Raw genomic sequence first — 21,472 nt, 5'->3', positions numbered from 1 at the left:
CATTTTTACAACGGGAAGATGAATCAATTCAGTCACGTTTCATGTTGTAATATTCAATTGGTTCAATTAATTTACATTTCCTAACAAAATAACTAATACAAAGTCCCATCCGAAAAAGGTGTACGCCATATAAGCACCAGAGGTATCCATTCATCCATCGTCAAAGCATCAACTTGCACCAGGTGAAGCACTTTCTGCCATGGGCATTGTGAAGATCGAAATCCACCAAACACCACGCTAAAACATCCCAATTGCTAAAATGCTATTATGGAATTTGCTTTATACTTTACCTGTAGCTCCAAGAGCTATTCTTGACCTATCTATCTGATAGTCATTTGCTTGACCATGTCGGCCTTTCCTGATGCACCAGCTGATGCGGATGCACTTGGGCCAGTCTTCTTCTCGAAAACCTTCCAGAACTTCAAGCTCTCATCAGCAGCTATTGAGTGTTAGTAAATATCAATTTATAGATGGAAGGAGTAACTTACCAGCTGTGGCGAGCATTTGTCCATCTGGGCTGAGACAGCTGTGGAGGACTCTGGTCTCGTGGGCTGGAATCTCAACATTGCGAACCAAAGTAGGGTAGCTCCAGATGCTGATAGAGTTGTCTGGGAACCCACTGGTGCTGACAATCTCGCGGTAGTGAGGGCTCCATCGGAGACTGGTAACTTGGGAGCCAGTGTCGATGCTGTTAACACGTGCACCGGTGGTGGTGTTCCAGAAGTGGATGTGACGATCATATGATCCACCACCAGTAGCCAAAACGTTTGGTTGCCATGGGCACCAACTAAGAGCCTTGACAGCGGCCTTGTGGTTGGTCTTGGTGAATTTAGGAACAGCCAAGGAACGAGCATCCCAGATAGAGACCAAGTTATCGTTGCCACCAGTAGCAAGTTGAGCACCATCGGCGCGCCATTCCAAGCCGCAAACTTCGGAGGTGTGAGAAACCAACTCAGCAACTTTGTGTTGAGCGATGCGAACATCGTGGTTGTATACAAGGCCACTTCGTGCACCAGTGGAAAGAGTGTGCTTGTTCCATCCCATTACACCAACACGAGTATCATGTCCGTGCATGCTTCTGAGCTTGGTACCTTCTTCGACATCCCAGATTTGAACCTCTCCGGAACCGAGACCAACACTGACATATCCTCCATCACCGGACCACTTGACACTGCTGACATAGGTATCTGGGCTAGTTTCAAGAAGAGAGCTGACAGTACCAGACTCCGCAGACCAGACATATACGTTGCGTTCAAGACCAATGGCAACTTGATTGTTGGAGCTCCAGTCGAGAAGGTTCAAGTAGTAATCGTCGACGAGACCAGGTGCATCCAAGACACGCTCGGGTGCAGTTGCAATGCGGCGTCTGAATTGGGCAGCGGAAGCGTTGGAGTTTTTAAGAGGGCGGTTGTATTGAGATCGGAGGTCAACAGGCTTTGAGGATTCAGGAGCAGCAGGCTTGAATGCGAGGATTCTTTGGCCTTGAGAAATACCACAGGCAGATGCCAATGAGTCTTGGTATGCAATGGTATTTGGTGATGGGCGGGAGTATGAAGCTGGCTCTTCTTCGTCATCAATGGTTAATGATTCAAGAGCAGCGAGAGCATCACCGGCGCCTGATGCGAGAACTGAAGAGCTTTCATTGATGCTCTTTGGTCTTTGCTTCTCGGCAAAGTCGGCTTTTCCGCAGCCAGCGGTTGTGATGGCTGAGCTTGCAGCACGGTCTGGGATAAATCGATCGCCAGAGTAGGAGACAGTAGTCTTGGTGGACTTTGAGCGGATTGGACCTTTTCTGGTTCGTGTAGCGACAGGAGTCTTACATCCTGTACCAGTAAGGGCAAAGTCAGAGACACCGAGCTCAAGAGCATGTCGAGGAGTTTGAACACCCTTGGCAATGTTGGATTTTGGTGAGTCGCGGTGAGACTTTCTGGAAGACTTTGCGAAATGTGATGTTAAGTTTCCACCGTATGTCGACTTGGATGATAATCGTACATTCTCTTCAGATACCTTTCTCTCGGGTGGAGTAAAAGGAGATGAGTTATTGATCGAGAGAGTTTGAGTGCGTGTACGAGGAGATGGGGTCAAAGGCATACGTCCGCCAGCGGTGCGTGTGGAAAAGAGCCCAGTGTGGGACTTAATGGGGGTTGATACTGCGGTGGCCATTTTGCAATATCAAGGTATGATCTCGGTCGAAAGACAAATTAATGAATCGATCGATGATAGGAGTAGATTCGGTATAACGAACGAGCTCCAAGAGACTCAACCTAATGGTTCCTGGTATTGTTTGGGGTTAGTGTAATTCGTATTTGTGCTCGATATATCGAAAAGTTCTTCTATATAAGAATGGCTTAAGAGTCGGGTAACGATCAATGGCGTGCGGCAAAAAGATCTAATAGACTTGAAGTATTCTTGTAATTGAAGGTATGTTGTTTTATGTTTTGTATGTTATGTGATTATGGGTGGTGAGAATGAAGATGAGAGGTAAAGGTACGGAAGTATAGAGAGATTGCAAATGTTGCATGAAGGAAGAAAGAAAGTCTTTGAGAAGGGAATATTCAAGAGCTTTTCTACTCGTTTGTTTACTCCACTGAATTAGTTTGGTTGTGAGGGGCAACCATCCCGCAACGATTAAAAACGTAAAAATCGAACCTCAGGCAATAACTTAGCACTGTTTGCAATCCTGAGCCACAAATCCCAGAGCGCGTATATTAATTCCGACCCGCCGACCCACCTGCAGCCCCCATGGACTCTTTCCAAAATACTTCAGATGTTCCATCTCATCGTCACCCGTGCATGATTTTTATGTATATTGAGGTCGAAGAATCATGAAAAGTCAAATGCTATCAAGTACATCTTGAATTGCCGTTTGAACTGTACACACCGTAAAATACAATTCATACAATCGTCCTTGTCTCACCAAACAGGAGAAATCCCCATCCTGCTTCTTTGCCTTCTTTTGGTTTGATCTGTCTGTCCGCCATTTTCTATTCGTCTGGGGAGTTTGTGCACATTCGCACAGCATCAACTCTTTTTATCAACCAATCTAGCATGACCACATAGGATACCACCTCTTATTATGGCTCAGCCTTCTACACCCGGCGGTACACCCTACTCCATCTTTGGCCCTGGCTCTTCTACTCCTACCCATACCAATCAACTTTCGGGAGGTCCTCCTGCCACTCCAGGTGCCGCCCCTTCAAGCAATACTTTCTTAATGCCGAATTCGCCCGTGAAGAATAGATTGGGTATGGATGGGTATAGGCCCAAGGTTACAAGAACTCTTGGTCAGGTAATTCATAAAACTCTCGACACTTTGCGGACTATTTCCTAACCCATGTTCGAACTCATATAGCGCCCAGCCTGCCTTGTCAATGCCTCTGTTACGTATTGCGGCAACAATCAGATATATGCCTTTGGTGGTTTCGATCAGTATACCGACGAGGTCTACAACCATGTTTTGAGACTTGATCTAGTTAGTCACCAATGGAACTTGGTCGACAATTATGGCGACATTCCCGGTGTACGAATGGGTAGGTCTGATATGTGCTCAATGCGTTCACAGTTTTAACAAGCCTTACAGGTCATACCGCTACACTCTATCAAGGCGAGAAACTACTCATATTTGGTGGTGAAAACGAACATCGTACATACCTCTCTGACCTCATCATTTTCGATCTCAAGACCGCACACTGGACCCAACCAACTGTATCTGGACCTATACCAAAAGGAAGAGCAAGACATGCTGCTGTTTTGCACGAGGATAAGCTATTTATCATTGGTGGTATTACCGGTCATAATAATTATGTGTTGGATGATATTTGCTACCTGGACTTAAAAACCTTTACTTGGTCTCGAGCATGGCGTTTCGTTGGACGATTTGATCACTCGGCGTATTTATGGGGAGATAGAGTTTGGGTCTTTGGAGGTCTCAGCGAGGATATGGATAAGATTGGTGATGTATGGTGGTTGGACTTTAAGGGTAGCCCAGCATTCGAATCAGCACCTTCGTATGGTTCCATGGACAGGCATGCAGCTCTCAGTCGTTCTCCTCGGCCTTCGTTTTCAATGTCTCAGTCTGCTGTAGGCAGTTCAGGTTATGCCGCAAATTCAAGCAGCGCACAGGTCAATCCACCGTCATTTCAATTGACTACTTCTCCTCCTCTTGCTCCTGGTACAATTTCTTCGTTAAAATTCGTATCCGGTCCCAATATACCCGCCCAAGGCTCCGGTATGCATTTCCATGTTTATACATCCGGGACTCTTCTCGATTTCGTCACTCCTGCAGCAACAATAACACCACAAGAGTGTTCTTTATCATCTCTGGAATTGGACACACTGCGTTGGCAAAAACTTGCAGAAGGCCGAGATATTTTCAGACCAGGTTATAGATGGCATTACTGTACTTTGAATGACGAGGGTACAAAGGCTTGGCTTCTTGGTTGTCCAACTGATCCAACAGCAACAGATTTAGGTCCAGGTGGGTTTGAAGAATATCTAAGGTATGTGGCCATTTACTCATTTTTAGATAACAACTATTGCTGATCATTCCTTCTTTAGTGATATAATGGAGATTGATCTTCGACGATATGGTTTACTCGGCAATGGTTTAAATCCCGAGCCTCGAGAAGAAGCTTCGCGATTATCATCCTCTGGTAGAATGAAAGTCGAAACTTCAAAAGGCCTTGGTATGGATTTAGCCAAAGTTTTCAATCAAGCACCAGAAAGTGGTAGTGGGGCAGATTTTATCATCACTGCGTCAAAAGATGATGAGTGGGATGAGGATGATTCAAGCTCCAGAGGTTCTATCAGTCAGGTTCAACAAAACTGGTTGGCTCCTGATGCACCAACATCTCCTCCAATCCATGTCCACAAACTCATTCTCCAAGCTCGATGGCCCCACTTTGCACGCTTATACAATGCGCAAATGGCAGAATATCATACAAAGAGAATGCACATACCCGAACCTTATCCAGTGGTTAAGGCATTTTTATACTATCTGTATACTGACAGTATCCACCCAGATGACTGTGCAGAATTAGATGACGTTGCAGGGCTTTTGGTCATGTCAAATATCTACAACATCCCACATCTTAGATTGTTATGTGTTAATCGCTTATCGAAGGAATTGGATGTCGATCACGCATGTGTTATTTGGCATTCCGCTGGTATCGCTAACGAAGAATGGTTACGCAGACGTGCTGCCAGTTTTTGTCTCACGCATTGGGGCAGAGTTGTTCGCACGCCGGGATTTTTAAGACTGCCACGCCAAGCCTTGGTTGATTTATCGCAGGAAATTGATATGGAAGGTCGTGTTGTAGGAGGTGAGCATACTTTTTCATGTCGAAGATTTTACTGAACACTTTTAACACAAATTTTTAGGTGAAGAATTAGAATTTGTTGGAGGACTTGGTGGCTCTCGTTTTGGTGTAGGTGGTGTGGTTCGAAAGACTAGTGTTAGTAGCACTCATACACAGGGTGTGGGTTCTGAAGTTGATGACAATGAAGAAATGGAAATGAATTAATGAAACGAATTGAAATGGTATAAATAAGATTCAAATTGGGTCCATATTGTGGCTGGGCGTTGGCTACTTGCACATTTTGCATCGGGAATGTCTAATAGGCACGACAAGGAAGGAAAGGGAAGCATTATTAGGCGCCTGGATCCTTGCTATTATATTTGGTAGTTTTCAGTAGGGAATATAGAGATACCATGTTACGACACTAATATTATTATGAAGTAAATGATAGCTTTGAATGTGCAAAGCGTGGTGACGATGAAGAGGCCTTTGGTGCTGGAGCCCTCGATGAAAGGTTCTTTAGTGGCTTGACCTGCACTTTGGTGTCTACTTTCAAATTGAAAATACAATAATCGTCTAGGTAGGTATCTGTAGTTCAGCTATAGGCCATATCAACCTCATTTGGTTTATGAAGTTACAACGATTTGATTGTTCAAAGTCAACTCAACTCCACATATAGATTACTACAAATCCAACCTTTGCTATTGGATTATGAATTGATTGGCCGTATCACTTGTTGGGATCCAGGAATAATCAGAGTTATAATCGGTGGGTGCATGGACTAGAAAAACACTCCTCAAATTTACAATAGCCGTAATTCGGACTTTATCAAATTCTCTTGGGAATCATGCATCTTATTGTTGGATCTGTATTGAATTAGTGGGAATAATCTCGAATTTTTAGGGAAGCATTGAATGTATTTCAAAGGACCTCGAGTGAACTCTCGAATTGTTTGGTGAGGGCTACTGTTGATACCCGTGGACCTACTGGGTAGTGAGTGTGATATTACGTCACCTGAATGAAAATAGTCATCGATGGGTTGAGTGTTAAGCGAGAAGATTCTATCTAGGTACTTGAGGTTACACTGCACTCATGCATACATATAATATATTAACATTGAATTGGTGCATTGATATTGAGGTATTCTGTTTCACAGTTACGGAGTGGTGAGTACGTAAGTATTGTATATAATTTCATGATAACTCTTGCGGGCTGATTTGTCGAAAATGAACTGAAGGTCTGTACTCATGATTGCTCTTGACATGTACCAATTCCATGTTTATAGCGCCACAACTACTGAAAGGTTTCTGTTGACTTGCAATGCGTGTTTGGATTTTGAAGTGCAGACTAACTTGTCTCCAAATTGACAGTGGAAAAAATATGCGCTAGTCACTAGGTCGAATACCCTTGAAGAATATAGTAGTGCTGAACTGTGCAGTAGCACCTCATCTCTTATTCCTGAATGTCTCTTCTATCCAAATTTTCTCTCTACCGCTGCACAATCAGTACTCAGAAAAAATGGGAATTGGAAGTCCCCTGTCTCAGCGATTTCGGACCCCCTTCCTCTCATTCCCATCCAGCTTCTTTCTCACTCCACCATTTCCCTGCATAATCCACATTTGCTTTTCTCTTTCCTGCAAAAGGTTCTCACTCTCCTCGTTGTCCCTTCCCAAATTCCCCACTCGTTCCTCCAAAACCACTTCGAGCTTCGCATCTATATATTCCAATATCCTCGCATCCTCTTTCTCCTTCTCGCCTCCGCTCGCCTCTCCATTCTTCTTCCAAAACCTCCTCCCCAACCCCCGCTCCGCCTTCCCCACATTTCTCTCCCTCATCTTCTCTTCTAGAATCCTCTCCCCCTCTCTCACATCTTCCTCTCTCTTCTCCTGCTTTTCCCAACATGCTGCACAGAGTCCATTCCCGCTCTTAATAACTTTTCGTTCATATCTGATCTTGTACGCTGGACATATATTCGTGCTATCGATATCTGTAGAAGCGTCCTTAATAGGATTCGGACAGCGAATAACATATGGCCGCCAACTGTGTGTGCAGATGCTATAGCGGTAGGTTATGCTGCGACACATTTTACCAGGTGACGTTGTAATGGTCGATGAGGGATGTATAAGTAATGGATAAGTGGTTGTAAAGTGTTATGAGTAAATTGATATCGATTGAAATAATTGGGACTAGAAAGTGTTAGATTGAATCCTGTGCGGAGTGGGAAGAGGAATATACTAGATTTCTTCTGAATGTGCTATTTCAGCTTTTGATTCCAAATAATACACTCGTGTTCCTCTTCTTCTCCTTTGAACTTCTCGTTATGTGATGTGTTCGGTTTTCTCAAACTCAACTTTGAAGATCTTGTTGATATTGCTCGGCGTATGCCCTTGATGCACGCTTCAATTTATTTGTGATTTAGGATTCAATATTTTGCGTTCTCGTTTGTTGTCTCGGTTGCCCATAAAACACGTAATAGACGCTTCAAGTGTCCAAGTTATATAGCTCCTAATATATTCAATAATCGGCGATTGATATCTCTGGCTATACAAAAGCTTCGCCGTATCATGGAAGGCAGTGAAGTATTCAGTTATCCGAGCCTTTGGATTGTTTATCGTATTCACTGTTTATAACGCTGCTGAATGTATAGAATGTATAGTACGAAAATGATATGTGTCTGGCTAATGAGAATGAGTGAATATACGAGGATTCAGAACTACCATATATTACCTACGTCAGATATTGTGTAAATAAGCAAGCAACAACTAAGCTAAGAACCGAAAATTAACAAAGTAAATAAACCCACTCATCGTCTAGATTGATCATCACCACCATCGCCATCACCACCATCACCATCACCATCATCCTCTTTCTCCTTCTTCTATACATCCTCCATGCAACAGGTACCATGCACTATACTCCATCCCACATCCATATCCTACTTCTCCCTCTAACCATCTCCCATCCCTCCACATCCCCCATTCCCCTCCACATCCCCCATTTCCCTCTCCTCCCACAAAACCCAGCCCCCATCACAAACATATCGCAAAAAAAACCTCTTCTCAATCCAACTCCACAACTTGTTCCTTCCTTCCACACCTACTACATACATCCCACCCTCCCATCCACACTCCTCCTTCCCCTTTCTTCATTTCCAACTTCCCATTTTCCCCCTTCCCACACCAATCACCCATCACCCATCACCCATCACTCAAACTCCCCACTCCTCACTCACCCCATCTCTACAATCACCTACTCAGAAAAGAAAAAAGGTTATTCCCCGTCGACTCGATCCGGCTAAACCATCAAAAGCCAACTGCAACTACACCGTTGAAAATGTCACAATGATATCTCATTCATTTTGCTCCTATTGAGCTTCGTATGACCAAAATCATAACCAAATTCATAATCAAAATCACAACCACAACCACAGCACAACAGAACACAACAGATCAAAAGGGAATTAACAATACACTAGGCTGTAGATACCAATCGATAGATGGCGTAATTTTACCTGATTCTCGCATTCTTCACGTCAAAAACAAAAATAAAAACAAGAACAAAAACGGATTCACATAGTTTGACTAAACATGGAAATGGAAAATGAAGATGAAAAAGACATTTAAGATTCTATCAATGGAGAGGAAGGAATCGCATGTGGTATTAATATTTCCTCTCCATCGATCTCTCTAATCCCAAAACTCTGGATATTATATCATAGCATCCACGTCACATCCTATCATACAATCAACCACTCTACCCTCCACTTCCCCCCAATCCCAGCTACCCTGCACCCCTATTTGACCCCACTCCACGCCATACCCAAAAGCACATCTCTCCCCTCCTCCCCCTCCCACTCAATCCCCACCTCTATTTTCTCCCTCGCGCCCCCACGACTCTGCAACGCCACCAATCTCTCCCCCCTAAAATAAACCAACACACCTCCCTTCCCATTCCCCTGCGCCGTAACCCTATAAAGAGGTCCCGCACTATGCAACACCTTCTTCTCAGGAACAAACTGTAGATCATTCTCAATACACCAATCTTCCACCTTCTCCCTGAACGATACTTCTTCCGAGACCTGTGCCTTTTTCGGTGGCTGCACGGTTGCAGGTTTGGGGGGGAGGGAAGACACCGATGGACTTTCTGGCGCGGGAAGATTTCCCACTTTCTCTCCCAGTCGCAACGCGTTCTTGATCATCTCATGTCCCTTTTCAAATTCTTCCTGTATCGCATTCAACTCTTTGATTTCTGCTGGGAAAACCCCATCACGCCACCACTCAAACCATTGTCCAATTTCCTCATTCGGACCAACAATCGTGAGCCATTGATGCAACACATGATGCCACATCGGAAAGACCGTATCCACAATCACCTGTCCCACAACCCTCGGTTTCAGTATATCTTTCCAAGCGAGTACTCCTTGAAGACTGGACATATATGGAGACTGATCATTCGGATCGACTCTAAAATTCTTCTCATTTTTCAAGAACTTAGCCATGCTAGGAAGAACATGATTCATAATTAACGGGGTCCACGTATCATTCTTAGGACTAGGACACAGCACTTCGCGCCATTGCGAAAGACCCGGTATGACACCTCTATGGAAATCCCAAGAATCAATTAGATGTCTAAATTTGCGCTTGACGTCACTGACAAGGCCAGTTGAACTTTTCGGATCGGCGTGATAGGGGGGTAAATGTTGTAGCCAGGGAAATAACCAAAGATGAGGCAATTCGTGATTTCTTCGCTTCTTTGGATTCCAGGATGAGACTGCATCATTAAGTCTTCCTACGATTGCCTGATCTAAAATCTGTGATGCAACAAACTTTGGTAATAATCCTTGCCAAGTATCTAAAAATGCCAGTACTGGGGCGGGATTGTATACATCCCAACTTTTGTTGATAGATGATACAATTTTAGGGAAAATAATCTTATAGATCATACTTTCATAAGGAGTCGTCGATTTAACCCTATTCTTATGCGAGGTATTCATGAAAGAATCCTGACCAACAAGAGCCTTCTCGTTAGTCACGGCTCCTAAAACATGTCGAATTTTGTAAAGATTCGGGACCATCCCATTCAATTTGGGATCCTCAAGAGGTTGCCAACCTTCCGTAGCTTGACGAAGAAAGGGATGAACGGCAGCGACAGCAATATTTGACAATTCTTCATTAGCTCCAGATATGTCAAGCCCATCCACGGTTTTCAGTGCTTCAATTACTGGATCCCACTGCCCATCCTGTACAGCCTTGGCAATACCCTGAATGCTCTCCGCAAAAAGTTTCATTTGCTCATATTGCCGCTGTTCTTCATCTAGTTCTTGCTGTTGTTGAATGAGCTCCATTTCTGTATAAGCTTTCCTCTCCTCAAGATTCTTCCATTCTTCAACAAAGGCCGATAGATCATTCTGGGCTCTTCGGGCTAATTTCCTATTCTCGATTTGTTCCACGCTTTCTGTCTTTGGCGGTCCAGCAGTAGGAGTCAATATTCCAGATGTAGAAGTCAGTAATTTTTGACCGGGACCAGTCATATCCAGAATCGGAGCAAATGCTTCCGGAATTTCCAAGCCAGGCGCAGCTCGTTGTACTTCCTCCACCGTTCGATATTTTGGCTTCGGTGCTTTTCGAGGAGTGCTCACTCCACTCATGCCACTATCCGTACCACTTGTCTTTGGCTTCCTCTTACGTTTCCTCCTCTCCTCATCAGAATCTTCGACTTTCTCCCCCCTCAATTTCGCTTGCCGTTTCTCCTCTTCTTTTTCTTGTTTCGATTTCTCAGCTACCGATCCCAAACCTACGCCTTGCGGTCGCAAAGTGACCTCAATAACACCACTTCGACCCTGTCCCTCTTTACCCAGACCTTGTCCCTCTTTATAACCCATCTTAGCCATCATCCTCGCCGCAAATGACATCCCGTTAACCGGTGTCGCGCCACCACCTGTTTTTTTACCACCTCGTCCACTCGTGGGTGTAGAAAACGCACTCGGCCTTGCGATCCTCGGTGTCTCTTGCTCATCGTCATTATTCATTAGTATAGGATTATTCGCCGAAGATGGCACAAAGCCCCGTCCCAAAGGCGTACTCGAATTCGAACCCAATCCAGTATTTTTCGATTTGCTCGGCGCTGGACTCTGAAATCCTAATCCCTTCCCAGGAGCACCAAATCCCAATCCTCGAGGCGCATTCGCTTCTTCTTCGTAATCTCCCATTTCTACATCTTTTCCCCCATTATTCGATCCCGTTTCGACGTCATCATCGTCACCGTCCTCGTCATCCTCATCGTCATCATCATCCTCCTCCCCTCCTCCAACCCTCTCACCCCCCGCCACAAAACTCATCCCCTTCCCCCTCAAACTCTTCTTCTTCCACCTCTTCCCCGGACCCCCCTCATCCTCACTCTCACTCCCAAAAACACCCAACGCCGCACTTTCCTTCGCATCCCTACCCGTGCGCCTTCGTTTCCTCGGATTATAATCTGCGAATTCTTCTCGAGGATCGGTTGATGGATGTAAAAAATCATTTTCATCACCCGAAGATTCGTCAGACGAATCGCGAGGGAATGCGTTCATAGACATTGTGATTTGAAGTGGGTGGTGAAGTTTGATTGTATGGAAACTCCCAAGAGTTGTTTTATTTTGATGCTCATGGAAGGTTGAGATTCGGATGTGACAGCCTTGCTTAGTCAGGATGCTCTTGAGCGCGGTACATTGACATCTCCATCCGGCATAGCCCCAAATAATATTCCCTTGCAATCCCCCAGCATCAACACACGACCCTACTCCACTTCTGCCCTTTTCTGAAGCGATACGATTTCTCTACTTATCCAAAGGGGGGCGACAAGTTCCCATTTCGCTACTCCTCATTCCTCTCACTCCTTACTCGTAGCTACAACACACATCAAACACTACCCATGTATAACATCACACAAACACATGCAATCCCCCAACACACGATCAAACCATCATCAATCATTTATTAATTCATCGTTACGAGTAGAAACAAAAAAGTGAATCAAAGACCTCCACTGAATAATGCACCCCTAGGTATAATGAAAAACAAATGCACTCCACCACCCTCACTCCACAAACTGCAAATAACGCTGCAAATATTCACAAGCTTCAAGCTCCAAGCTCCAAACTCCATCCCCTATCCTATCCTATCCAGCAAAACACCTATCTAGCTAGCATCATATACAAACATACACAATCCCATCTATCCATCATCTACAAAGCCCCTTTCCTCGTCCCTTATACTACGACTTCACCACTCTCTTCTTCTTAGCTGGCGTACCACTAGCAGTAGGGATACTAGTGGCAATCTTGCTCGGTCTCGAACTAGAACTTGTGTGCGTCTTGACTCTCCCCTTCTTGTCCTTCGCTTCTGCTACTTTCACCTTTTCCTCAGTTTTACTTTCATCTACAATTCTCTCACCACTCTTATTAACCTTTCTACTTTCCATCGTCTTCTTTTCTTTCCTCTCCAAAGTTTGATACTGAGCAATTTGTTCCGCCCACACCACCGACTTCTTCGGTTTGCCTTGGGCTTTCTTTTCTCTCCTCAGTTTCTCTTCAAACATCTCTTTTAATTCTTTTTGCCTCTTGGCAGGATTTTCTTTTGCATCCGCCTTTCTCGCTAGAAGTACTTCTGGAAAAACAGCACCCGCTTTATTCTTCCTAGTATTAACACGAGTCAAAGCAGCCAATTCCTTCTCGACACTTTGCTTGAGAGTAACATTCGTATCATCCTGTCCACCGAGTCTTCGAACTGGAATGGAACTAGGTGCTGGGAGTGGGATTTTGAGGACAGGTGGGCGTGTCCTCCCACTGCGTCTGATAGATCTAGCTTCTGCATCTACTTCCTCTGTAGATGGTGGGGTTGTGGCACGACTCTTACGTGAAGGTGATGCTATTTCTGGAATGCTAAGGTCAAAGTCACCCCTTGGCGCTTGAACTGGTGATGATGCTTCTGCATTCATGATATCTCCCAATGGAATTCGGAGAGGTGAATGTGGCAATGATTTTCTCTTTTTGGGAGCGGGCGCTGCAGCCTTTGCAGCTTTATCTGCCTTGACTCTAGTAAGGAATTGGCGAAGTATATCCGTATCATCGTTCTCGAATGAGGAGGTAGCATTTATCGAGAAAGTGTCATCAGCTTCAGAGGTTGTGGCAAATGCTGCCGTGGATTCAGCTGGTGTGACACCGTGATTAGGTTCCTCAGGCTGGTAATCGGTGTGTAGACTATTGACCGGCATCAAATCAAAAGACTCGGGATCATCGATAGGTTCAGATTCTGCGACAATCTGCATTTCGTTGGTGTTGTTATTAAATGATTCATTAAAACCAGACAGTTCAAGACTGGCAGAATTGACAGTAGGTTCAAGTAATACTTCAGAAAGATCAGCCATAGAATCATCCACATCTTCGTCATCGGGTGTTCCTTCTTCTAATGGAGCTACGTGAGTCGTGCGGCTCTCATTGGCTGGTTGGATGTCTTCGAAGTCGCCAAAGGCTTGTTGTCGATGAACATTAGCCGGCAATTTATTCGATGAATTATCATTGGGCGCTTGTGACTCAACACTTCTTGAATTCTCGTTGAAAGTGACGGATTGCTCAAGAAGTTCTTCAACGATGTTATTAATTTCTTTGACGGAAGTTGGCACTTCAGCATTGCTTAACTCTTGGCATTCGACCATCTCTTCAGCTGCAGCATCTTGAACTGTATCTTGGACATCATGAGGCGCGGATTCCAGAATATCACCAGTGTTTTGCGAAGGCTCCAAAGGCGCGAGATCTTGACTATCAGTCGTACGAGTGGTTGAAGTGATCACCTCTGCATTATCCACAGGGAGAAGCTTTTTAACGGCTGACTCAAGCTCCAGTCGATCACTTGAACGTGTACTTCGACGTGAGCTTGTTCTCTTTTGCTTGGCGCCTTTAGTAGTCTTTTGGGTAGGAATGTCCTGTGCTTGGATCTGCTCGCCCGCTGGTTTTGCATGAAGAACTTCGATTTGGGGATCGGTAAGTGATGTATCCTGCTCCTTGATTGATCCTGCGATTGAGCTATGTGCTGTGTTTTGAGACTTGACTTTTTCGGAGGTTGCATTTTGTTTGTGGTCTACCTCCATGGCGTCCGCTTGACTTTCAACAGTTCCTTCTCCCAGAGAAGCAGAATTGAGTCCAGTATATGAGGTTCGTTTCTTGTCGTCTTTCGTCAGGGCCTTCTCAAGCACCTGAACCGGCTCTGAAACTCTTCCACGCATTGATCTTCGAAGGCTTTGTCTCTTTGGTGTTTTCTTCGGCGATTTTTCCAATCCTTGCATCGGTTCCATTTCCTTCTCCCCAGTAGCCATTTCGAAATCGAATACTAAAGAAGTGTGTCGCCTATGATGCTTCTCCTCGTCAAACCTTTTGAAATTCTCCAATGGCATCATCGACTTTCTCATGCTCTTCCTGGCTATCTTTCTCTTCCTAATCGGGCTACCGTTCACCTCCTTATCCTTCACTGGAGAGAGTGACAGCTCCATATTCAAAGCCTGACCCTTCTCACCCAACACCGTTTGCCTCGACGACTTCCTAGGCGTGATAACCAAATTCGCATTCGTCCTCTTCCTGGGCACCACCTGTAATTTATTGGGAGTACCCAACACATTCTTCCTCGGACTGGCACTACCCATCATCAAGTTTTCATCCCAAGTCTCCCTCTCATCTTTCCCCTCATGCCACTTCGCTCTCGAAATATCCTCTTTAATTCCCACCACCCTTGCCTTTTTCCTCGCTCCCGCGCCCTCTTTCTCTAGCTCCATAATCGCCTCCTCATAATTCTCCTTGTTCTCCTGCCCACCACGTAGCCCACCTCTCTTCTTCCATATTTTCTGGCCGTGTAAACGCGGGGCGTGTGAGGTGACGGGTGCTCGTTCCCAGGCTTTTAATATTTTCCCCGAGGGCTGCGGTTCAAATGCGTCTTTGTAAATTTCCCTTCTCTGTATTAGTTCGCGCCTTCATGGAATTGTATGGAGAGAAGAAAGACGCGCTCACCAATTCTCTCCTGTCTCAAATGATGTAGCCTCCATATTGAATAACCCTCTTCGGACGCGCATTCACTGTCACACGATCCGATGCTGTATGCTGTATGTCGTAGTCGAATATCTCTTTGTTACAAATGAAACAATACAAGAAGAGTCCAGGATCAATATTCGCAGATTAGTGAATTTTAAGAATGTTTGTTCTTTAATGTCATGTCTCCCAGCTACCGAGCCGTAGAAGGTCCTTTAACTTGTGTTTTCATAAATCAAAAAGACCTCCATCATGGTCCATGCTGATTGGCTTTTCGACCAGATGTAAACAAACCTGGACCCACATGTGACCTTTGGAAGCCCTCCCCACTAATCCAAAGATATACTAGCGTCTAAATTATTTAGAAGCACCGTGAATTTGACATCTGAATCTAAGTGGGATTGATTGATCGAGTCCGTTTGCCCCTCACGCTTTCTATACATACTAGGTATACACAACCAGTGTATTTAAATTCAGCATGCCACCCAAAGGAGCCAGTACCGCCAAGGTACCAATGAGGTTACCTCCACTGCCCAAATTGAGGGTAAGAAGACCAAATCAAACCGACTCAAATCCATGTTTGGCCATTATGACTTCAGTTCTCAGTACGACCTCCCCCTCCTCCTCCTCCTCCCACGCACCAATTCTCGGGTCGCAGATACTAATTTTCTATTTGTAGCATGCTGGGCATCTTCCGGATATAACGTAGCTGGATGCCAGGCCTTAGAAACACAATTGAGAACCTGTATGGATGCGCCTGTATGTATCCCCTCCCTTCATTCCCTAAAAGCCTGTAAAAGCATTATGACAGTATACTAATACAATTCGCATGCAGAAAGCCGCAGCCCAGAAGAAGAACACAATCAATTACCATCTCTCACGGATGTATCCTAAGATTGTTGGACCGCGCAAGAAGAAATGAACGGATTAAAGATTTTTATGCCGTGGTGTTGAAAGCATGATGTATTCACATCAGGGAAATGATCATGAGAGGCATGTATGGGAGAGTGCATATAAAATGGCCTCATAGAATGAACACAAACTTCCACGCAGCACGAAATTATGTGGGAACGGGGTATGAAGGCAGACGTGCCTTGGCTCTATGTACTTGTATATATCAAGCATCACAATGGGTCGGTGCACACTTTGGGAGAAATCATGGCGCAAGGGAAGGACAATGCTATTTGAGATTCAAGATGTATTACCAGAAAATATTTCAAGTGGAAAGGTAATTGTAAGATGGTATCAAAGATGTGGTATTTCTATGTCATCCTACTAATTCATTCCCACCGCACCATGGTATATCTCCCCTTAGCTGTGAGGCTCTTGTTTCATAAACTAATCTTTCGCTATATGCTCTGTGAAGGCAATAAATGCGCCCTCTCCCATCGTCCTCCACCAATGCATAGGCACCATTCGCAAAGTACGCCAGCGCCAAATAACACCTTTGTGCAAGCAATAAACCGACTTCATATACCCACGCCGAGCCTTCCTTTATCATCATCGCAACGTTGTAATCATAACCCTCCCATCCATGAATGTTAATGTTGATACATCAAATAAACGATGAAAATTCATATCCATCAGTGCTTCCATCCCGCAAGAGTCATCACACCACTGTCAAAACTCCCCTCAACGCTCGCCCTCAACGCTCGCCGTCATTGCTTAAACAAAACAACTCAATTTCTCCAAGTTGCCCCGTATTATGGTATTGTGACTTTTGAGCCTCGCTCCATTCCTGAAATGCAATCTGAATGTCATCATCGGATTCAATAGTAACAAAATCACCATCTTCGTCACGATATCGTAATCTCATTGTTCCTCGAGCAATTGCGTTGGTTGAGAATCTTCCAACCTTAGCATCAATGCGATCAGTAAGAGATTGATATGTGATGTTGAAAGCCACTACTAATGTAACATAGTTACCGTCACAATTGACCTTGACTTTGAGCTGTGTAGGTAATAGCATGTCACCTTCTGGCGAGAGTGACATTCCACCGCCATTACCACTCATCAGTGATGGTGGCAGCCGGCTATCGAGCGCAGTTGTTGGTATTTGAGTAGTGTTGCTGCGAGTATAATTAGGCTGTGACACGCCCAGGCTTTGTGAACCATTGGAGTACTGTAATCCATTAGCGTACTGCGACGGGTGCTGCTGGTGCAGTTGACGTTCTCTCTGAACACCAGGCGATTGGGTGTTGGTCCTTACTGGCAATCCATTTGGTGAGTTGTTTTGGGATCTGGGAACACCAGCATCGTAAGCTGGATGTAGATGTGCAGGAATGCCAGGAACGGCGGGAACCTGTCCTTGCGGGGTGCTCAAAGCTCCATTCGGTAGACGACGAACACCTTGCTGAGCATTAATGTCAGGAGTGCTATATGAGCGACTTCGCTGTTGTGCCGCCGCAGCCGCAGCCTGTGATGATGTAGCCATGGCAGGAAGTGATGGTCTCTGTGGCGTTCGACCATTCATCTGATAAGAGGGACCGCTGACTGAACCGTGGCTCTCTCTTGATGGTGCACGAACAATGGCAGGTGCGGTGTAACGATTGCTATCCTCCCAAGGGCTCTGGCCTTGGGGTGTTGGCTGGCGAGGAAATTGAGAATTCTGAGGAAATTGAAACATCGTAGAAGATGTACTGGTTCGTGCAGAGGGTGCAGGCGACTCCCCAATAGGCGAGAAGTACGAGTCTCCTCCCAATCTTTGGCCAGGGGATGGGAGCGAGCCAGACATTTGAGTCTGTAAACTGAGAGGTGGGGCTATATTTATGCCGACTGGAAAACGCGGGGGTAGTGCTCGTGCAATACCAGCTAAAGATGGGGCGTTACTCTCTCCGGTTGCGGATCTTGAGCGCAGGCTATTATTAGACGAATTTCGAGCCATGCTAGCGTTTGGAGGCATTCCAAAATTTGGGGGCATTCCAGAGTTTGGTGGGGATCCATATGCAGTGGTACCAGTGTAGTCTTCCTCTTCATCCTCATTCTCTTGTTGAGCGTAAGGGTTAGGCATTGATGCAATTTGATCACGCTCCCATCCAAAATCCCTTAGTGCTCCATCGGGACTAGCGCTTGTCTGCGATCCAATACTGGCATGTTCTTTCTTTTGTTTGTCGACGCCTTCATACCACTTTTTCATGGTCTCTTCGTTGGAAAATCTAATGATGAAATTCTCAACTCCTGGATCTCCCTTCCAGTATATCTGAACTGTGTAAGAACCTGGTGAATTGTCAGTGGAAAAATCTTGGTACGTGGAAAGATGATATTCTCATACCTGGCTTAGCAGATGATACTACATCGGTCACGTTAGTCATGAAAATTCGACCCTTTAGCTGCAATTTAGCGTTCTTATCCTTTTCTTTAATTTTGCTCTTATCCTTTCGATCCTTCTTATCTTTTTGATTTCCCATGAGTTTATCTTTAGACTTGTTTGGATTGACTTCCTTGCAACATAGAAGAATACGTTCAAATAGATATATAGTATACTGTTCAGGTTCGTAAGTTTTTGCCGAATTTTGTCTGGGGGAAAGAGGGAAATGCACCTCTTTCTGAACGTCACTCTTGCCAGTAACTACAGGGAAATGGCCATGCAAAATCAAGTCACCAAAATGATCGACTCTATGGTTCTTCCAGTCGTCGACACGGCCGCAGAGATCCAACAAAGCTTCACCTCTGAGTTCCCTATCAACTGCTGCATTTGCCTGATGGAGCACACGATTAGATGCTTCGATACCAAGAGTAAGGTCTTCTTTCGCCTCATCGCTGGCATTTGTTTTATCCCGGAGGTCCTATTCATTTAGCATTGGGTACGTTCATAGTATAGGTAATCGCATACCTTTAATAAAAGAGGATATTTCACCAAACGTTGCATGGGTTTCAAAAGAAATCCATCCAAAGTATTGAAATCCACGACGACAGGATGATCTGCCATGGTAATTTTGTCAAAGTTATCTTTCGCTATTGTTGCAGCTTTTCGCTGATTCGCAATAAATGGTTGGTATATGCCAAATGCCTCCTCATAATTCCTGAAGGGTAGTCCCCATTCTTGTTTGTCTACTGGTTGAGAATTTGTAGTCTCAATCTTGATGAGAAATCGGCGTTGAAAGTCGAGGATCGCATTGATGTTGAGAAATATATCGTGTACGACGTCGCCCGCAATAACACCCTTTTGCTCGATTGTCTTCTTTAGTTCGTGCAGGTTCTCCAAATCTTGGACGTATTTGCGTTCCGTGTCGACTAATTCCCGGACTACATGCTGCCTATAACTCATCTTAGAGCCAGGCGCAGTAGCAGACTCGTTGGTATCCTCGGCTTGAGATGTGAGAAGCAGGCCACGCTGTTCCGCCACATCAAGAACGATATTGATAACTTGGGTGACCTGTGCAAAGTGGTAAGTGGGGGATCTCATGACTACTGTTTCCAAAAAGCTGTGATTGAGATAACAAAAAGCGCAAACTATCGCGGGTTCACTTGAGCTCTAGAAGGGGACGCAGACCGTCTCCAGATTTCATCCCTAAATTTGTCTCTTGGTACATCCTTTGCTTCGTGTCAAGATAGCATGTGCCGCGCTCCTCATTAAAAGTCCATAGAATGCCCGCGTACAAAAGCACAATAGAGATAGACGTACCTTTACAAAACCAGTCGTGTCGTCACCAAAAAGATCTGATAGAGCAAAAACATCGCCCGGGGGAATTTGTAAATCCTTCATGCAAGCCTCAACAAACTTGAACGCTGCCATCTTAGACTTCTTTGGTTCGGCCATCTTGTTGTCGGGTAATGGCAGAGGCTCTGCTGGTTGTAGGGTATTGTAGAGCGTTACTAATGGAGTTCCCTTTCGCAGACATCGCCAAAGTGAGGACACAGGGTCCATATCCTCCTCGGCTTCATCTTCATCGTCTGAATCAACGAAATGGCCGTTGAATCCAGGAACTTGTGCTAGTCGCTGTCGTAAATTGACGCATATTTGATATAATGATCTCGAGGCGTCGGCTCTTTGGTTGATGATATTGTTTGTCGCGATTACATTTCCACCCTGTACTGGCATCGCCAGCGGGGCTGGAACCAGTGTCGCAGAAGTAGATAAAGAATTTAATGAAGTCGTAGAGGAAGTCGTAAAGGCAGTCGAGCCCGTGAGCTGCGACGATCGTGAATTATGGCTCATTGTTTGACTCAAACCGGATCCGTTGCCCTCGGCGCTTCTATTGTTGAATACAGGCGCTGTATTCGTTCTCAAAAGAGGTCCATGAGATTGAGACTGAGCCACACGAATGGCAACACCGCCAGATGACATGAAAGTTGAATGATCCAGATGATTGACGATGAATTAAATTGTGATAAGTTGTTTTAAAAATATCCCGCTTTTCCGCTTTAAGGGGAAGAATAAAATGTATATTGGACAATGTGAAATGTAACCGGGTTGAACTGCAGGTGGCAGGTGGATGGGGGGAGGTGGTCTGCTCGAGTCGAGTGCTACGGTGTGTGGTCCTGGTGGTCTTCTTTCGCAATACGTTTTCGTTGGAGGGTTGTTTCGGTGGGGAAGTGGATAAATTTGGGATTGTGGATGGATGGATTTCAAGTTTGTTGATTTGAATACATTTGATTGCGGGTCAACAATGGACACAAGAGGGCTTAGTGACTGATTTGGACCGTTCTGCTTGATTTGTGTCTGTGAAATTGTGAATGGTGTATCGTGAGTCGTGGAATCGTGAATCATGTATCATGGACCATGTATCATGGATTCTGTTCCTCCTTTTTTGGGGGGGTATATATTTTCTTTTCGATCTTGGGGGGATGAGAGGGGGGGGCGAAGGGGGGGGGTTGCTGGGTGGTAGTAAAGGTTTTGAAGGAGTCTGAGTCTGAGAGTCTGAGTCTAATGAAGGACGTATGTATGTATGAAAGTCGTGTGGAAGTGGATTCGAATTGGGTTGTATGGGTGTGTAAGAGAAGGAAGAGAAGGGGGGGAGGGTCGTGTTTGATTTGAATCTTGTCTCAGGAGGGTTGCTTCGCCATGGATTAAGTTATGCGCTAAGGTGCTTAAACCATAACAATCAATAAGAGAGTTTTTGGCAAGAGATGGATAAGGAAATGGAAGGGCTCGGGAAGGGTTAATGGAAGGCAGATTTAAAGA

At 45.0% G+C, this 21,472-nt stretch overlaps 7 protein-coding genes across 7 annotated transcripts; 2 read left to right on the top strand and 5 right to left on the bottom strand.

Moving 5' to 3' along the window:
• Nucleotides 1-34: 34 nt before the first annotated feature.
• EAE98_000764 (uncharacterized protein) lies at nucleotides 35-2,510 on the bottom strand. The gene is made up of 2 exons (XM_038948382.1): nucleotides 489-2,510; nucleotides 35-439 (listed from the first exon to the last, which is right to left on the bottom strand). Exons 1-2 carry the CDS (start codon nucleotides 2,161-2,163, stop codon nucleotides 321-323), a joined length of 1,794 nt encoding a protein of 597 aa, XP_038814648.1. The 5' UTR covers nucleotides 2,164-2,510; the 3' UTR covers nucleotides 35-320.
• Nucleotides 2,511-2,727: 217 nt separating this feature from the next.
• Nucleotides 2,728-5,727, top strand: EAE98_000763 (uncharacterized protein). Its single transcript, XM_038948381.1, has 5 exons — nucleotides 2,728-3,289; nucleotides 3,353-3,530; nucleotides 3,581-4,499; nucleotides 4,558-5,321; nucleotides 5,380-5,727. Exons 1-5 carry the CDS (start codon nucleotides 3,077-3,079, stop codon nucleotides 5,520-5,522), a joined length of 2,217 nt encoding a protein of 738 aa, XP_038814647.1. The 5' UTR covers nucleotides 2,728-3,076; the 3' UTR covers nucleotides 5,523-5,727.
• A 1,111-nt stretch (nucleotides 5,728-6,838) lies between these two features.
• On the bottom strand, nucleotides 6,839-7,381 carry EAE98_000762 (uncharacterized protein; the record flags this gene model as incomplete). Its single annotated transcript, XM_038948380.1, has 1 exon — nucleotides 6,839-7,381. One exon carries the CDS (start codon nucleotides 7,379-7,381, stop codon nucleotides 6,839-6,841), a length of 543 nt encoding a protein of 180 aa, XP_038814646.1.
• A 1,709-nt stretch (nucleotides 7,382-9,090) lies between these two features.
• Nucleotides 9,091-11,871, bottom strand: EAE98_000761 (uncharacterized protein; the record flags this gene model as incomplete). The annotated part of the gene is made up of 1 exon (XM_038948379.1): nucleotides 9,091-11,871. One exon carries the CDS (start codon nucleotides 11,869-11,871, stop codon nucleotides 9,091-9,093), a length of 2,781 nt encoding a protein of 926 aa, XP_038814645.1.
• Nucleotides 11,872-12,548: 677 nt separating this feature from the next.
• Nucleotides 12,549-15,365, bottom strand: EAE98_000760 (uncharacterized protein; the record flags this gene model as incomplete). Its single annotated transcript, XM_038948378.1, has 2 exons — nucleotides 12,549-15,270; nucleotides 15,331-15,365. 2 exons carry the CDS (start codon nucleotides 15,363-15,365, stop codon nucleotides 12,549-12,551), a joined length of 2,757 nt encoding a protein of 918 aa, XP_038814644.1.
• Nucleotides 15,366-15,826: 461 nt separating this feature from the next.
• On the top strand, nucleotides 15,827-16,270 carry EAE98_000759 (uncharacterized protein; the record flags this gene model as incomplete). The annotated part of the gene is made up of 3 exons (XM_038948377.1): nucleotides 15,827-15,953; nucleotides 16,028-16,107; nucleotides 16,184-16,270. The coding sequence occupies 3 exons, from the start codon at nucleotides 15,827-15,829 to the stop codon at nucleotides 16,268-16,270; spliced, it is 294 nt and encodes a 97-aa protein (XP_038814643.1).
• Nucleotides 16,271-16,582: 312 nt separating this feature from the next.
• EAE98_000758 (uncharacterized protein) lies at nucleotides 16,583-21,215 on the bottom strand. The gene is made up of 4 exons (XM_038948376.1): nucleotides 19,973-21,215; nucleotides 19,181-19,723; nucleotides 18,620-19,133; nucleotides 16,583-18,564 (listed from the first exon to the last, which is right to left on the bottom strand). Exons 1-4 carry the CDS (start codon nucleotides 20,633-20,635, stop codon nucleotides 16,994-16,996), a joined length of 3,291 nt encoding a protein of 1,096 aa, XP_038814642.1. The 5' UTR covers nucleotides 20,636-21,215; the 3' UTR covers nucleotides 16,583-16,993.
• Between the last annotated feature and the right edge of the window lie 257 nt (nucleotides 21,216-21,472).

This window comes from Botrytis deweyae (assembly GCF_014898535.1).
Source record: "Botrytis deweyae strain B1 chromosome Unknown BDEW_002, whole genome shotgun sequence".
Classification (NCBI taxonomy): Eukaryota; Fungi; Ascomycota; class Leotiomycetes; order Helotiales; family Sclerotiniaceae; genus Botrytis; species Botrytis deweyae.
This window is presented reverse-complemented; position numbering and strand designations above follow the sequence as displayed.

Excerpts from the sequence above, each read along its gene's own strand:
- EAE98_000764 (XM_038948382.1), bottom strand. The coding sequence starts at position 2,163 with ATGGCCACCGCAGTATCAACCCCCATTAAGTCCCACACTGGGCTCTTT. Across the intron at positions 440-488 it reads ACAAATGCTCGCCACAGCTG|CTGCTGATGAGAGCTTGAAG; the intron begins GTAAGTTACTCC and ends AACACTCAATAG.
- EAE98_000763 (XM_038948381.1), top strand. The coding sequence starts at position 3,077 with ATGGCTCAGCCTTCTACACCCGGCGGTACACCCTACTCCATCTTTGGC. Across the intron at positions 3,290-3,352 it reads TTACAAGAACTCTTGGTCAG|CGCCCAGCCTGCCTTGTCAA; the intron begins GTAATTCATAAA and ends GAACTCATATAG. Across the intron at positions 5,322-5,379 it reads GGAAGGTCGTGTTGTAGGAG|GTGAAGAATTAGAATTTGTT; the intron begins GTGAGCATACTT and ends ACAAATTTTTAG.
- EAE98_000758 (XM_038948376.1), bottom strand. The coding sequence starts at position 20,635 with ATGTCATCTGGCGGTGTTGCCATTCGTGTGGCTCAGTCTCAATCTCAT. Across the intron at positions 19,134-19,180 it reads AATATCCTCTTTTATTAAAG|GACCTCCGGGATAAAACAAA; the intron begins GTATGCGATTAC and ends CTAAATGAATAG. Across the intron at positions 18,565-18,619 it reads AGTATCATCTGCTAAGCCAG|GTTCTTACACAGTTCAGATA; the intron begins GTATGAGAATAT and ends ACAATTCACCAG.